The following is a 17,555-nucleotide window of genomic DNA, read 5'->3' on the forward strand; positions in this document are numbered from 1 at the left end:
CCAGATCAGACGTAGAGAACTTCACTCTCATGCTGGAATCCGCCACCCTCAACCAGACATCTGTGTACCTTTGTGCCAGCAGTTACTCCACAGCGCTGCACAGCCACCTTCTCTCTGCACAAAAAGGCAAGGGAGACCCTGCACGCCAGGGGACTCAGTGGAGCCCTTGGCAGGCTTCTCCCCCATCGGGAGCCTTGGAACCCTGGGGACCACATGCGAGCAGCGTGACCCTGAGTGTGCAATCTTGGCCAGCCCAAACTGGCCCCAGGGTAGGGCAGGACTCCACCGTGCTCTCTGTCTTCCCTCTGCAGCAGCCCTGTGAGCTGGGAGGTCATCAGCCTGAGGCTGATACCTCTGGGAGGGAAAGTTACTGGTAAATGAGATACATCCAGACCCCCTCGTCTCTCCCTGGGCACCTCATTGCTGTCTGTCCCCAAGGGTGTCCCCCAGCCAGGCCCTCATGTGGGCTCCACTCTCGCCTGCCGTTCCCAGGTGGGCAGGTCTTTCCTCTCCCCGCCTCCCTGGGTCCCTCCTCCAGCCAACCTGCTGGTCCCTTGTCTGTGTCACAACCCTTCCCGTCTCAGAGAAACCAAAGGCTCTTCCCTCTGCGCTGAACATGGACCCTTCCTGTTGCAGTGATTAACTCCTACTCGTGTTTCCATTCAAGGTCCCACTGGGTGGTCGGACACTCCTGGGGACGCCTGTTTCCCACGTGAACCGTGAACACAGTTGGGATGTCTCTGTTCTAGATTTCCAAACCCCGAGAACGAACTTAACTCTGGTGACTGTGGATACAGACTCCCTTCTACTCAGAGGCGGGGCTCTGTCCCCTGCTTCCATCTCCTTCCTGAGGTCCCATGATGTGGGGTCGCATGGGCACCTGGACACCTGGTCATTGTTAAGAGACCAGTGGAGACAGTAGGATATAATCTTATCTGTAGAGGACTTCTGGGATCCAGTTCAGGGAAGACACAGAGCTACAAAACATCCTCCCCCCGACCCTGCAGCCTTGCTCGCAACCACTCAGTTGTCTCTGATCCTGCTTCCACTTTTTTCTCTGAAGGAGAGGATGCTTGTACCCACTGTTAACCAATTAATAAAAAATTGGCCAGACATTAATGGCTGTAGAGCAGTTAGATGTTCTGGCAGCAGTATTAAATTACCTATAACACAGACTCTTAGGTTTCCAGGAAGACAGTTATATTTATTATTGTACATCAGACACCACTGCCTTAAAAGGCAATGAACTTGACTCTTCTATAAATAAGCTATAAGGAAACTTGTTTACTGCATGATGACTTAGAAGGACCTGAAGCTGTACTCTGGGCTACAGGAGACACAATACTGCCTGGAGATGGATGAACAGAGAGGGCAACTGGTCTCTGACCTGCAGGAGGAATAGAAGCTCCCAAGCGAGGTGTTTTCCCAGGGCATCATTTCATCACTTGTGTCTCTGACTGTGTCAGCGTACTGACGAGGCTCTAAGGCAAAATTGAGTCCACCCCCCCCCAGTGCCCACCCTTGCCTAGAAAAGGATGCTGTTGAGTATGTGTGAGTGGGGGGCAGTGCAGGGGACTGGGACAGAAGGGGGATGCGCTCGGGAGATCTTGCCTTGCAGGTGAGACAATGAATTCCCATTCTGGTGTCTTGCATTGGAGGTGCTGTTGACCTTCTTAGTGCAAATGCCCAGCAGGCGAGCAGTGCTGGGTGGATGAGGACATTCCCGGAGGCACGCAGCGTGAGAACCCTGCAGGCAGGCAGCGCTGGAGCCCGCACACTGAGTGTGGCAAAAGGGAGCTTACAGATATTTAAATTAGTCAGCCAAGGATGTTATGATGTAAGCTATGTGTCCCTGAACTCATGGGGATGGATAGAGGCAGTGATGTCACCGTAGGAACTGCCAGTGGGGACGCGGTCCGCCCCTCCTCCTCTGCTCATGCTCACCAGGACCCTGAGCTGCTGGACCTCCCATCGCTGCCCTGACCCTGCCATGGGCACCAGGCTCCTCTACTGGGCGACCCTCTGTCTCCTGGGGGTAGGTGAGTCCTCAGCAAACCAACAGCTCCTGTGTGTGTGTGTGTGTGTGTGTGTGTGTGATGATCCCAATTTTGTTTGTCCTTACTTTTCCCAACTTGTCTCCACAGGTCACACAGAAGCTGGTATCTCCCAGTCCCCCAGGCACAGGGTCACAGGGAGGGGCCAGAATGTCACTCTCAGGTGTGATCCAATTTCTGATCATAACAGTCTTTATTAGTACCGACAGACGCTGGGGCAGGGCCTGGAGATTCTGACTCTTTTTCAGAACAAAGATGCAGTAGACACATCAGGGATGCCTGATGCTCGGTTCTCTGCTAAGAGGCCTCAGGGCTTGTCCTCCACCCTGGAGATCCAGCGAGTGGAGCCGGGGGACTCGGCCGTGTACCTCTGTGCCAGCAGCCTCGTCACAGTGGGACACAGCCACCTCCTTCCTGTTCACAAACCTCACCCCTCTCTCTCCTTGCATCTCCTAGAGAGAGAGACCCCAAGTAGGCTGTCCTTTGCTCTTCATTCTGTGGCAAAACGAAGGAGTTTTGGACATCAGCTGTCCTTGGGTAGAAAGAGACCACAGAGAACTCCTGAAACACTGTGGCTGTGAATGTCGGTGGATGGAAACAATGGCTCGTTGGGTTCTAGGAGCCCCAGCGCCAGCTCAGAGCTCCAAGGCAAGGACCAAATGTCCCGGACGCGGCCGTCTCCTACAGGACTCCCAGGTCTCCGCCCACGACGCGGCTTTGGCTGTGTGCAGCGAGCAGCACCTCCTCTGTGTCTGTGGTCGGCATCGAGAAAGTTCTGGACTACCTCCTCAGGCATGTTCTTCCTTCTAAAGCCTCTTCTATCCCTGTGCCACTGGACGTTTTCCACAGCACGGCGTCAAGACTGTCTTCCTGTCTGAAATAAGCCTTTACTGCTTTTGTGCCGGTTAATTGGCGAACACAGTGTCGAAAATAATAACCTTTGCCTCGTTGAAGTGACCCGCTTCCTCTGTTTCGTTTCCCTGTTTTCACTGCTCCAGCCCTGACAGCTAGACTAACGCATACTTTCACGATTTCTCCCGTTTCCTCTTGATTCCCTGAGTAAATCTGATTTTTACTATTTTATTTGGTGCCCTAGCCTTCTGATTTGAAATAATTTCCTGAGATCTTTACCCCAAGCAGGATGTTTCTCGATGCCCCTATTTCCTTTTATTTATTTGCTGTATTATATATATGTTTTAAATATAATCCCTGTATTGTAGATAACATCTTCCACGCATCTGGGTGAAGCCGCAGTTTGAATCTATGAAATCTGAAGTCCTGGTCAGAGCGGATAAGACCGTGGGTCATGGTTTCTGGGAGAACTAAAGGGTAACCCAGCTTGGAGACTGGGATGAATGTCACAGACTTGGCAGTGATAGAGATGCCCTGAGCCTTGCAGGTAAGGGGAGTGACAGTCACCCCAAACCCACTTATCAGAAATTGTGGTGGCTCGGGACACCAAATGTCTTTCCCCAGAGAGTGCATGCCTTGGAAGGGAGTCTTCCTGGTCTTATTTTAATTGTGGCATCAGCAAAGCTCTCCTTGCTCTGTTGCCTTGTGTCTCCGGGGACTGAGGAAGGCCGGGCACACAGGGGAGTTCCTGGCTCTTGAAGTCCCATTCCAGGGACTCCCTTTCCAGACTTTGTCTCCAGTTTTTTGCCACAGGAGCCTGGCAGATGCAGCTTCCTTATACTTTTGTGCACCAGTGTTTGCATACGTCTCACAACCCCTCTTCTTCTTCCAGAATCATCTCTTCTCTCTCTGCTGCTCAAATCATAGGTGCACATTGTCCAGGTTACTCATTTAGTGGAGACTGTCCCTTGCTGATCTTAATTCCATTCGTCCCTATTTCCCCATCAGACACTCTCTCCTCCGCGATGGCTATTGCCTTATAAGATGTTCTTATTTTTCTTACGTTCCAATGTCACTTTTTAGTCATTCACATTTGAGCCCATCTTGAAGTTGTCTCCCCTCATTGTCTCCCTAGTCCTTTGCTGGTCTTTATTTCGGAGTTAATACTGTCTTTTTTTTTTTTTTTTTTTTTGCAGCTTTGTTTATCTTTAGTAATGAAGAGAACCTCCTAACACTTCAACTTCTGTGTTTTTCTTCCCATTTTTAGACTAAATATTATTTCCTCTCATTTCTCCCATTCTCTCTATTCCTTTCTAGAAGACAGCTTTAAGGGAGAAGATCTCAGTTGGACTATAGCTGCCAGATAATGTGACAGCAGTTAAGTAGAATGAAGGCGAGCTGTTAAGCATGGTGAGTCAGAGGAATAGAGTTAGGGTTTGTTCGAATTAGTGTTGGGGTTAGGGTTGAAGGACGTTGAGGAAAAAATGATCTTGCAGACACTTCCCAGCACCCCTTGGGCCATTGTAGAAGGAACAATGGTGAAATGTCAGTCATTGGCCACAAGGTGGCACTGTGATGCCACTGAGCTCTAAGAGGTCTCTGGGGAGAGTCTGGGAGAGCAGCTGGGGAGAAAAGGGTTAAAGAAAAACAGGTGTGGATTCAATACCAGGCAGCCTTTGAAGACGTTTTCAGTTATTGCTAAGCTATTTACAGCTATGGGCGAAGTGGGAGGTCCCTCTAAACTTTGATGAGATCCACAGTTGAAGGATTTGGGCAAGGCACTGGTAATGCCTGGGGCGGGTGCAGAGGAGCAAAGGTCCCAGAGGAATGTGGGGGACCAAGGGGGTGGAGTGTGCCCAAAACTCAGTGCATCACAGCCACACCCCAGTTCCCCTGCAGGCCATGCCTAGGAGAAGCTGACCTCACCTGAGCCAAGTCACAGGGGACCCTGGGCCGGGAGAATCTGCCTGGGTGCAGTCAGTGACACCCCAGGCAGACCCTCCCGCCCCTGGAGAAGAGCCCGGAGCTCCCTCTCTCAGAGTATTTAGCTGGGACTGCCCTCTTCTCCGCAACTGGCCATGAGCCCCAGCCTCTTTTGTGTGATTCTCTGTCTCCTGGGGGCCGGTGAGTTCCAGGCACAGCTGAAACGTCTGCCTTCACTTTGCTAAGTCCCAGCTCCAAGCCCTTGCCTCTCCTTTGCAGATTCAGCTTCCTCTTAAACCTGGTCTCTACAGTCTGTCTGCCTCTTCAACAGGCCCCACGGACGCGGAAATCACCCAGACGCCAAGATACCGTATTGTATCAACAGGGCACAAGACGGTCCTGGAATGTTCTCAGCATATGAACCATTTTGGAATGTTCTGGTATCAGCAAGACCCAGGACAGGGGCCAAGGCTGATCCATTACTCAAATGACATCGGCAGCACTGCCGAAGGGGAGGTCACAGAGGGTTACCGAGTCTCCCGACCCGAGAAGGCGCATTTCCCCCTGACCCTGGAGTCTGCCAGCACCAACCAGACATCCTTGTACCTCTGTGCCAGCAGCGTGTCCACAGCACGGCACAGCCAGCTGCAATCTGCACAGAAAGCTCAGGACCAGCGTGAGGTGGACACTTCTTCTTGCAGCCACGTCTCACCAGGGGAGAAAACCTGCCCGCGCTGAAGCTCTTACCAGGCTCCCCAGCCCTGGGATCTCAGTTTGAGGGGGCTGGAGCATGTGAGCCTTAGTGTGAACTCAGGTGCATCACAGTGAGTTATGCGTGTGTGTGTGTGTGTGTGTGTAAGTGCAAATTGCACTTAATGTTGTCACCCAATTCAGAATACTCTGGCAATTGAGTAAACCAGAGGAACAGCAGTGTCCAATATGAAATTTATATTTCACATTCTTTTCAGTACAGAAGAACTAAGCAGAAACCAGCCAAGCAGCTTTAACCTCCCGGAGTGATCTGGGACTCTCCAGATCTGAAACTGTTATATTAAGTTGCCTGGGGGTCTGAAATACCAAGCAAGAATTCTCTGGAAGAAAAAAACAAAAATCTCTAACAAGTTATAAAAGACACAAGTAAACACTTAGGGGAAATGCTCATAGATGCATCAAACAGCAACATTAGACCTCGAGATGATCAACTGTAGAATTGTCCCCAAAAAGATGACAAACTAAGTCTTCACTGTGGGCATACAGCAGTGTTGTGTGTCTTCTGAGGTTGTGGGGTCTTCTGAGGTCACTGAGACCTTCTCACATTCCCAGTATTTTATGTGTGTGACTGTTCTGTCTTCTCGTATTTATGTGTGGTTCATTTCTAAGTTGAACTATATGGAATACAAGCATAAAATTGTATATGACTCCCATCTTTTATATAATTTGTAAATTTAGAAAAAAACCTAGTTTTTATCATACTTTTGGCTTGGATTAAAATCTATGAGCTCTTCCGTTTTTTCCTTGTAAAATATTACAAAGCAATATTGGGCAACAATTTGATTCTCCCCCAGCTCAGCCCTCCTTGGCTCCTTACTGATAGACGTCCACGCTCTCAAGAGCAAGGCTTCTTCATGTGGGATCCTAAACTCCAAGACTGGGGTCCACAACTGGGCTGCACAGGAAGGGCAAACCCCGGGTGCTGCTCACCCCTTGGCCCGCTGTGTCCATGTACGCCCTGTCGCGCAGCACTGGTGGACCCAGGACCCGATCGCACAGAAGGGAGCAGGCTGCTTGCTGGGCAAAAACTCAATTCACTAATTGGTCAATCTGCTCAAAGTCTAAATGAAAGACTAAGCGGTAAAACCGATGAATGACCAATTTCCCAAATTACGGTATTTACAGCAGTTCAAGATGCATGAAATAATGATTTCAACAGCCTTTGGGGATTTTTTTTTTTCGGAAGTTTTTGCTTGGCTGCAGCTTTCCTTCAGCCGGTGATCGTCAGCTATTTCCGGGCAGACTTGTCAGTCCAGCTTATTCTGAGGCCAAATTCGGACGTTGTATATTTCAGTCCCCGAGAACTTCTCGCGTTCTCGATACTTCATGCATGTGACTCTTCTTGTCTTCTCTAATTTGTGTGTGACTCATTTCTAAGGTGGACTACATGGAATACAAGCAATAAAACTGAATATGACTCCCATCTTTTATGTAATTTGTTTGTGTTTAGGAATCCTTTATTAAGGTGTAATTAACAGAGAGAAAAAGGCTCCCTACATGTACTGCTTGGTAAATTTTGACAAATGCGTACATCAGTGCAGCCATGACTGAAATCAAGATAAAAGGACATTTCCATCACCCAAGAAAGTGTCCTCATGCATCTTCCCCATTTATTCCCCAGAGCTATCCACTTTTCTGATTTTTATCACTAGAGCTTTGTCTATTCTTAAACTGCATGTAAGTGGAAACACATAGGAAATACTTGGTTTCAACTAACTTTTTTTTCAAAAATTATTACTTTTGAGATATGCTCATGTTGTTGTGTATATAGCAGTTTATTCTTTATATTTCTGAGTAGAATTCCCTTGTATATAACCCTTGGTTTAGCCATTCCCCTATTGCTGGATGACTGGGTTGTTCCAGCCTTCAACTCTAATGAATAAAGCTGTTCTGAATATTCTTGTACACGTCTTTGCGGGTAAATGCATTCATTTCTCTTAGGTGTAGACCTAAGAGTGGAATTCGTAGGGTAGGGTCATGTCTGACTTTATTAGAAGCAGCCAAACAGCTCTCCCAAGCGGCTGTCCCAATTTGCCACAGCAAGGGGTGGGAGTTCCCCGGCCCCGTTCTCACCAACATTTGGTTGTCTCCTTTTTATTGTCAGCCCTTCTGTTGGGTTTGTGGCAGTGTCTCAGTTATCCTTCTCTGATGAGTCATGAGATTTACTTTTCCAGCATCTTCCTGTCTTCTTTTATAAGGGGCCTGCTTTCAAATTTGTCCATTTTTTTAAAAAAAAAGATCAGGTTGTCTATGATGGATTTGCTGGGGATAAGTCTTTTGACCATTAAATACACCGAGTCTGTCTTCTCCCAGAGTGGCTTGCCTTTTCACTTTTTTAGTGTTGCCTTTTGGTGAATTGAAGATTTAAATTTTTTATAAAGTCTAATTTGTCATTTTTTTCTTTTACATTTAGTGTCCTTTGCATCCTGTTTCCTGCCCCAAAGGTATGAGTCGTCTCTTTTTAATTCTTACTCTACTTTAATAACATCATTCCGTGTTCTTGGCCGTCAGCTGGAAATGTCCCACTTCCAAAATCCCGAGTTCATCACCTCACTCTCTGCCCCTAGCTTCCTGTCCTCCCACACCTGTTCTTTGTTCTTTCCCATCCTTTCCCTTAGGGTCCTTCCATATTTTCACCGCTTCGTGCTAGAGAAGATTCGATGATGTCACGTTATTTTAATCCTGTCCTGAAGATTGTCTCCATTCTCTTACCATGATCTTCCTGAGATGCCCTGACATTACAGAAACCCAAACCAGAGTGAGTGCACTGGTCTTTTCCACGGCAGCAGCCGCGTGCGGTCAGAGTAAGTCACTCCTGTACAAACTGGCATCTAGCGCGATAAATCAGGCCACTAGCCTTACCTGCCTTTACCTCCTGCTCTGAGATTCCAGTTAGCTCACTCTCTCACTCTCCAAAACACTATTTCAAACATTTAAAACTTTTCCTACTCTCTGTAAAGTTCAGCTGCTTCTTCCCTTCTTGCCTCTTAAATCAAAGGTGATCCCTGTGGCATCAGGTGATCTACTGAGGGGCACGACTGCTGGGGGATTAAAGGGGGGTCCCGAGGAGGGGTCTGCATGGAGTGGTCTCCACTGTGGCTGTGAGTAAAGCCCCCTGCTGTCGAGTTCCGTGGGCAGGAGTAGGTGAGGAGTGGAGTCATACTTCCCTGGGTCCTCTTCGGGTTCTACGTCCCCAGCTCGCACCATTTATTTTCACATTGCATGTTTCTCTTAGCTTCAGCTGACTCTCAGTAGTGCTAATTGCAGAATGTTAGAAATTTTACTTCTAATTGCAGAACATTAGAACTTCTGTTACTGCTAATTGCAGAATGTTAGAATCTTTGTTACTTTTTTAAAAGGCAAAATACACTCTCCAAGCTCATTTTTCCCATGCCGTACCTACTCAGCAGGGTCCTGGCAGGGTTGAGGAGGGACAATGAAGAGACTGTTTACACAGGTGAGGCAGGGGTTAGGGAAACCAGTAAGGGAAGGAGAAGTGTCCGAGGGCCAGCATGGGTGGGTGGTTCTCATCTGCACTGGTTGAAAGGAACAGAGAAGGTGGCTCCCCGGGCAGCTGGGCGCTGTAGCTTAGGGAGCACGCTGCCTGCCAGGTGCTGCGGCCATTGGTAAGGAAAAGTAGCTACGAAGAGATGAAGCAGGGAGAAGGAAGCCGAGGGATAGATGTTATAAACTGGGACAGCTGGCGACCCTGCCTCCCTTCAGTCTCCTGCCATTAGAGGCAGCCCAGTTAATATAATCCACAAAGGTCAGCCTTTCAGGGCAGGGTGAGCCTGGAGGGGTAGACATAAACTCTCCAGACCATTGCACTGAAGATGGGCTTGGGGACAGTTAACCCCAAGCTGGCTGGGTCTGTGCTGTAAACCAATAAAGGCATCCGTAGACAATCCAGGCACCCCTGGGACCTGATCAGATGGACCAAATTTTGGTGACTCTGCATCACTGGCCACTCAGAGCAGGGGCTAGGAATGATGACCGGGAAAAGAAAATACAGAGACAAAGCTTAGTTTGACCCCAGCATCAGAGAGATGACTTGAGGACACGCAGGCAGAGTGGGAACAGGAAATTTACTCACAGACCCTCCCCCTCAGCAGATGCACTGGTGGGTGAGTTCCAGCACGGAGCTCTGAAGTGGAAGGTGGGGTGAGGAAGGTGAGACAGGGCTTCCTGGTTGCTGGAGGTGGTCGGGGGTGGGCAGGGGTGGGGGCAGCAGAGGAGCACCTGCCTCAGAGAATCATCAGCAGAGTTGTATGGGGACAGATTTTGCCTGAAGCCAGCCTCCTGCTCTGCAGAACAGGGAGAGGAGTCTGGCTTGTGGGCAGCACAGAGCCCCGGACCTCAGGAAGCCTGCAGGGTGAGGACAAGTGGGAGCGGCCATCGCAGGAGAACTCTCCAATCAGGAGGAGCGGAGCCAGCACTCAGCTGTCATCCAGGAGGACCAGAACCTGAGCGCGAGAGACACAGAGCTGCCCTCCGGCCCCACCAGCAGCTCACCATGGGCCCCACGCTCCTTCCCTGGGCGATGCTTTGTCTCCTGGGAGCGGGTGAGTGCCGTGGACAAAGAGATTATCGCTCTGCGGAGTTTGCTGACTCCTGAATCCTCCATCTCACCTGGGGGATAAACATCATGCTCCTTTTATATCTGTGTTCCCCACAGGCCCCTTGGAGGCTGGAGTCACCCAAACTCCAAGACACCTGATCAAAACCACAGGACAGATGGTGACCCTGAGATGTTCCCCTATCTCTGGGCACCTCGGTATATCTTGGTACCAACAGGCCTGGAGTCAGGGCCCTCAGTTGCTCTTTGAGTTTTATGAAAGGAGGCAAACAGCCAAAGGAAACTTCCCGGATCGATTCTTAGCACAACAGTTTGGTGACTCTCGCTCTGAGCTGAACGTGAGCTCCTTGCAGCTGTCGGACTCAGCCCTGTATCTCTGCGCCAGCAGCCTGGCACAGCCCTGCCGAGTCACGAGTGTTCTGTGCACAAACCTCCCTGCCTCGGCTTGAGCAGTGAGAGGGGGTGCGGGCACCACCCATGTTTCCCTCATTCAAGGGATGTTTTTAGTCATTTCAAAGACACTTTCTCGGCCTGCTGAGCTCAGAGCACACGTGTGCACTGAATGTTTCCACCTCTCTCCCAGCATCACCCACGTCCTGGGGAACAACTATGCCCTCAACGTGGGCTAGATTCTTTGCATGTATTATATGATTTAGACATTTATGCAAATCAAATATCCTTATACTGACTTTACAGATAAAAGAGCTCAGGGAGGTTAAATCATTTCCCCAATGTCTCATGGTTTAGAAGAATTGTGAAGTAAGCTTCTCTGTTTATAGTCCATACTTCCTTCATGGGCCCAGCTGCTCCCTCTTTAGTCCCTGTGTCCTGGTCCCTAAGAACCGAGGCCCAGCCACATCTTCGTGTGTCCCCCTGGAGAGCACCGGGAACCTCCCACATCACCGTGATCGTTACCGTGGCCTCCTCCTGGGCAACTCTGAGGACCACGTAATCTCACACTGATTCATCACTCGTACACCCAGGCCTTGTGTCTTCTCAGTCTGTAGCCTACGTTTCCATTTTTTTATGTTGCGTTTTGATGGCCACGAATTTAATGCAACCGAAATTATAGTTTTCTTTGTCTCAGCAAGTTCTCTCTCAGATAAATCCCTGGAAGTACTTTCCTTAATTTGTTCTAGTAAAATGTAAGTTTTATGTTTCACGAGTGAGAATAAATATACCTGAAACATATTTTCACATAAGGAATGAAGTAGAGGTCTGGGAATGGATGTACGCTCTGTGCCGGAGGAACAGCCTGTGAGAAAAATCCCTAGCGTGGAAAAGAACATGGTGCACATGAGGAAGCCCTAATCTCAGCCTTTTCTCGCGTCTAAGTCGTCGGGGGTCCCTCTCCGGCATCATCTCCGGTTTGGGCTTCCCTTGATCACAGATGTCACAGATGCTGGAACTCCCCAGGCCCCAAGATAACAAGGATTCAACAGAAAGTGACGTTGAGATGTCTGTGATTGTCGTCCTGGGCTAAATGTGTATGTGTAGGTATCAACAGGACCCGACATCGGGGCGCGGGCTGTACAGGGCAGCCTGCACGAAGGAGGAATCCCCGATGGGCCTGTGGCTTTCTGCCACAGCCAGAAGTGTCATCCTAGCGTCTGACAGTGTCTCCCTGACCCCTTTGTCCTCTTGTCCCCACAGCCACTCCACAGCCAGCTTGCTCTGCACAGACCGGTCAACAGAAGGCTGGGCTGGGCTTGTCTTCACGAGGCCCCGACCCCCTCGGGGGAGGACACTGTCCCATGGGAGACTGTCCCCGGATTCCCCAGCAGGGGACCCTCAGAGGCCCTGTCCTTAAGAAAGTCTGCCTTGTGCGGGGAGTCCTCCCAGACCAGTCTCAGCTGGGCCAGCATCGCGATGTGAGGGGGCTCAGCCTTCTCCTCCAAGGCCCCCATCTCCATCTCTGCTATTGGAGCATCCTCAGCTCTGGACTTCCAGAGGAATTCTTCCTACCCAGCTGCTTACAGGAAAGTATATTTGAAATTGGGTACAAACAGACACCCTTGAAACCACGGGTCCATATTCCTTTCCCCACTAGCGTTTTATGAGTCCATCTCTCCCACACCCTTTTCATTCCAGTCCTAAGCCCTTGTCCATCTGATGTCCACTCCTGGTTGTCCTTCCCCACCCCTCGTCTCTGCTTCAAACACCCTGGCGTCAGTTCAATCCATTCCTCATGTGTGTCCTGCTCCTCCCATAAGAAGGTGTTTCTCCTCCCAGGCTGTGTTCTTGGGGCTAACACAGGTCTCTTCTCTTGTGTCCTCCTTGTTCCAGACCTCAGCTTGACCACCACCTCCTTAGGGAAGTTTCCCTTCTTCATATTAGTAGCTCGAATCCCCTCGTTATACGGGCTCATAGCTTATAATCTTCAGTAACATTTAGCACAGTTGCCATTTTACATGAATCTGTGTGACTAACAGAAACCCCTCTCACTCTCTAGACCAGAAGCCTCACATCGGAGGGGCTGTGGATGTTTTGATTCTACCAATAACAACAGCATTTCTTGGCTCCAGTGGACAGTCTTCCAGGGAGGAATGAATCATGGAAGACCAATCAGGTTCCCACTTAGGCTGTTGCAGAGTTCTGGCCACATCAGCAGGGAACCTCCATCGCTTTGTCTCCTAGAATCAGGTGAGTCCTGGGAACTGATGCGAAAGCTGTATTGTATTCTTGTATAGCTGGGTCCCAAGGCTTTCTGTAGTTTGATGTCTTCCCATCAGCTTCCTTGACTTGTCCCTTCAGTCTCCTTCCCTCACGAGGCCCTATGGATTTTAGAGTCGCCCAAACACGGGACACCTAATCACTGGTAAAATGATCAGAAACAGAATGTCAAAAACTAGCACCCAGAGTTGGTGGAGAAGGAAACAAAAATGGCACCTCTACCATGTGAGGGAGGGTCTTCCCAAGGCACAGCTACCCCTTGGACAAATGAGAGGCCGTGAGGCCTGTTACACTGAACTGTATCAGGAATGTCCCCTTCCATGGGTCTCCGGGACAATGCCGAGACCCAGAGCTGAGGGTCACTCATCCCCGAGCCCCCGCTTCCTCCAGCCCACAGCCTGACTGCGGTGCAGGATGCTGGGCAGGGCCTTCCCAGCTCTCCCTCCTCTGCCGTTTCGGAAAGGCTCTTTGTGACAGCAGAGGCTCCATTTATAGAGAGAGGCCACGTATCAGCCCTTGAAGAATGGTGTGAGTCTTTCTGGGTGGAAATAATCTGGCCCAAGGATAGACCAAAGCCTCCATTTTGCCTGAGTGATTCACATCAATGCTTTAAAGACGAAAGCAGTTTCGTCTCCTTAGGCAGCAAAGACCAAAAATAGACTACTTCTTTCAAAGACTGGAGATAGAACATGTTCCCTGGGGACAGCACCCCTCTTCACCCCCTTGAGAAAGCTGTGACTGGTTGATAACACTGGAATAACATCCCAACCAACACTGCAATTATACTGCTCCTTGAATTAGAAGTAAAAGATGAGCATTTCTCCAGCCTGTAAAAATGTAACTTATTTTGATTGAGTTTGGAAATGCAGGCACCAGGGGGTGCTCATCGACCTTCCTTTTCAAATACGGGCATTAGTTAAAGCTCTTTCTAGAATGAGGGGTGGCCATTCTTGCGGAGGCAGAAGCCGTGTTAACCCACAGTCAGCACAAATGGAAGTCATTGTCCCCCTCGCCGCTCGCCCAGCTCAGTGTCAGGGGCCACCCATGTGCCCCGGGCACCAGTGCCCTTCCACCCTTGGCTTATTTTTTTAAATGGGCATTTACACCATGTCTCATAGTCAGTCCCTTTCCTGGACATCGCCCACTTAGACACCACAAATTCTGCAGCCTGATCAAGGGTCTGAATTGAAAGCTCTCATGTGGTTAAGCTTGGTTCTTTTTCTTTCCCCAGTAAACTCTCATTGCTTAGCAATTTTCTGTATAGTAGTTTGTACCTGCTAATCCCATCCCCCTAATTTGTCCCTCCTTCCCTCCCTCTCCCCTTTAGTAGCCATTAGTTTGTTTTTATGTTTTTGAGTCTGTTTCCATTTTATACACATTTATTTGTTTTCATTTTAGATTCCACATATAAGTGATATATAATATTTGTCTTTCTCTGTCTGACTTATTTCACATAGCATAACATTCTCTAGGTCCATCCATGTTGCTGCATATGGCAGTATTTCATTCTTTTTCTCAGCTGAATAATATTCCATTGTATATATGCCACATCTTCTAAATCCAGTCATCTATTGTTGGGAACTTGGGTTGCTTCCGTGCCTTGGCTACTGTAAATAGTGATAAGGTATGTTTTACAACAATAAAAAAGCATCAACAATGTATAAGGAAAACATTAGATGTTAATACATTTAACCTCTCCAAAGATATCCCCTCCAAACCCACCTTCAGTGGTGTGTTTCTTACTTACTTCTCTGTGCTCATGCAAACCTGTTTACCCAGAGACACCTACAAAAATGGGGCCACCTGTACACATTAACTGCCACTCGCATGCTTTTTTCTCTTAATACACTTTGGATCTCATTTTTTCAGGTTGGTAGACAGAAGCTAACTTGCTTCTGTTAGCTGCTTCGTACTGCATAACGGGGGTAGACAGGTAGGTTAATGGCCTCGTGTGTGGCCTCAGAGCTGATAAATGCTGGACCCAGGTTATAAATGTCAACTGTTTGCATCTGTGTGGGAGGACTCGGGAGCCACAGGGTCACTGGGAGGAAGGGGAGTTCTAGAACTAATCAGGATTTACTTCACCACTGGAGCTAAAAGCATCATGATACTGGCCAGGGAGAGGTGCTAGAGGGGGCTGGTCAGTGGCCTGGCCCCGGAAGAGCTGAGCTTTGACACAATTACTCCAATCACAAGATGCAGCAAAGACACGAATATGAATAAACTAGGGGCGGAGCCTTTGCGAGAAGCTATTGTAAAAATGAAGGAGGCAGGGAGAAGCCACTAAGTGGCCGCTTCCCACGTGTGAAACGTTAACTAAAATCCAAGCTGGTTCTGATCAGTTTTGCTTTTAAAGGGGGTGGAAGATGGGACGATTTCTCTGCAAGGTGAAGTCACCATCTGCCCTGTTCCTTTTCCTTGTGACGGCTGGTGACAGAGAAGTGGTGAGGCTGGGGGGCCGCAGTTTAACTGTTTAACGGGGTACACTGGTGAACCACTCAGCCCCCCAAGAGATGCTCAGGTGCCGGGAATAGATCAATTTTCCTGTGTCATAAGGCTGGAGGAGTTGTATCTTCCTTTGGAAGTGGTTGAGAGTAGCGTTCCTTTTAGGAAGGGGGGCACCAATTAGGTTTTGAAAGGCTAGGAAAGAAAGTGAGAACTGAATTACTCCTAATGCAGCCCGTTAGGAGTCCCAGGGATCAGTTCAACCCCCTACCCCATTCTGATTGTGCAACTCTCACCAGAATATTAAGGGCAGAACAGTTCTGACTCCTCAAGATAAGCTTTGGGGATATTTATTAATTTTAGAAGTTACTGAGAAACACAGGAGGCACCGAGATCAGGAGCTGAGGACAAAAGCTGTGTGGAGATCAGTGAATTAATAACAGGAATCTTTTTTTTTTAACCTCCAGAATTAGCAGAAGATTCCCACTTAGACCAGTACATGCCATTGGCACCACTCCATCCCTTCCCTCAACTGTGAGTTCAGACTGCCTTCAGGACAAAGCCTTGTGATTCCCCCCAAATCTACCACCCACAATGGTCCTGTCCAAACCATGCGTAGGCCCAGAGGAATGCAGAGATGAGGGCAGAAATAGGAGAGCTCAGGGGAAGTTGATCAGGTTGTTGTCAGCGACTAGGTTCATGTCTCATCACAGAAAGAATTCTGAGACAAGACGTAGAGGTTAAGAAAGCCAAGTGAGGATTTATGAGAGAGGGCAGGCTCAGGTGAGCGTCTGTGCTGAGTTTCTTTGCCAAGTGGGTTACAATGGGTGTAGAAATAAATGGGCAGAATATTCATGGGGGAGGGAAGGACTTGGGGTCCTATTCCTTGATTTCCATCCCAACTCCACCTTCCCAAGGGAAGGAAGGATTTTTGTCCTTATTTTGTCTGGATCAGAAGTGTCATGCATCGGTGCATGATGGCACGTCTAACCTGCAAGGCTAATTTTATTGTAATGAGGGCATAGTGAGCAAAAGGTTACATTCAGACACTGGAGATTCCTGCCTTTTCCCACCTTTCTTTGTTGGCCTCTAAGACACCTGTCACTCCTAACTGTGTGATTTCTTATCAGTCCTGAGGTTTCTGCTTTTCTCTGTCTGTCCAAGGACCCCTGTGGTTCATGTGATGTATGGTTTCCTGCCATTTGGCCCACGCCCCCCTTTCTCTGCTCATATCTAGCTATGTGCCTGCTCTAACAAAGTCAGCATTTTCTGCTTCAAATGTGAAGCACTGTTGAAGCAGCCAGGTGGAAATGTCCAGCTAATGATGAGCAATGAAGGAGATAGGCGAGAAGCTTGGCCAGGTTGGGAGTGTGGGATCCGAGCCACAGAAGCCTGGGGCACTGAGGGGTGACAGCAAGGAACCTAAGAGAATCAGTGCATATTTAAATCCACTTCTGAGTTACCATTCTTCATTAATACCACGTGCCATAATTTTTCACCTTTTAATGTTTCTGATTGTGAGGGACAATAATCTTTTTTTTCTTTTCTTAATGGTACATAACAGAATGGTGCATCTCAGGGTGACAGGCATCTTAGATACACTTAATTAATTAGTTAATGACTATCAGGTAATCCTGAGGCTCAGTGACGTCACCATGGGAACTGCCAATGAAGACACGGTCCGCCCCTCCTCCTCTGCTCATGCTCACCAGGACCCTGAGCTGCTGGACCTCCCATCGCTGCCCTGACCCTGCCATGGGCACCAGGCTCCTCTACTGGGCGACCCTCTGTCTCCTGGGGGTAGGTGAGTCCTCAGCAAACCAACAGCTCCTGTGTGTGTGTGTGTGTGTGTGTATGTGTGAGAGAGAGATTATTTCAATTATGCTCACCCTTACTGTTCCCAGCTTCTGTCTCCACAGGTCACACAAAAGCTGGAGTCTCCCAGTCCCCCAGGCACAGGGTCACAGGGAGGGGCCAGAATGTCACTCTCAGGTGTGATCCAGTTTCTGATCACAATCGCCTTTATTGGTACCGACAGATGCTGGGGCAGGGCCTGGAGATTCTGACTTATTTTCAGGACGATGATGCATTAGACAAATCAGGGATGCCTGATGCTCGGTTCTCTGCTGAGAGGCCTCAGGGCTTGTCCTCCACCCTAAAGATCCAGCGAGTGGAGCCGGGGGACTCGGCTGAGTACCTCTGCGCCAGCAGCCTTGTCACAGTGGGACACAGCCACCTCCTTCCTGTTCACAAACCCCCAT

At 49.1% G+C, this 17,555-nt stretch overlaps 1 gene segment (V, D, J or C); it reads left to right on the forward strand.

The window, feature by feature from the left end:
• Positions 1–17,555, forward strand: part of LOC106729699 — a 387,064-nt gene that overhangs the window by 83,899 nt on the left and 285,610 nt on the right. The window contains 1 exon segment of the C gene segment in view: positions 16,656–16,664. Within this exon segment, the coding sequence occupies positions 16,656–16,664 (9 nt within the window).

The sequence above is a fragment of the Camelus ferus genome, chromosome 7 (genome assembly GCF_009834535.1).
Source record: "Camelus ferus isolate YT-003-E chromosome 7, BCGSAC_Cfer_1.0, whole genome shotgun sequence".
Taxonomy (NCBI): domain Eukaryota; kingdom Metazoa; phylum Chordata; class Mammalia; order Artiodactyla; family Camelidae; genus Camelus; species Camelus ferus.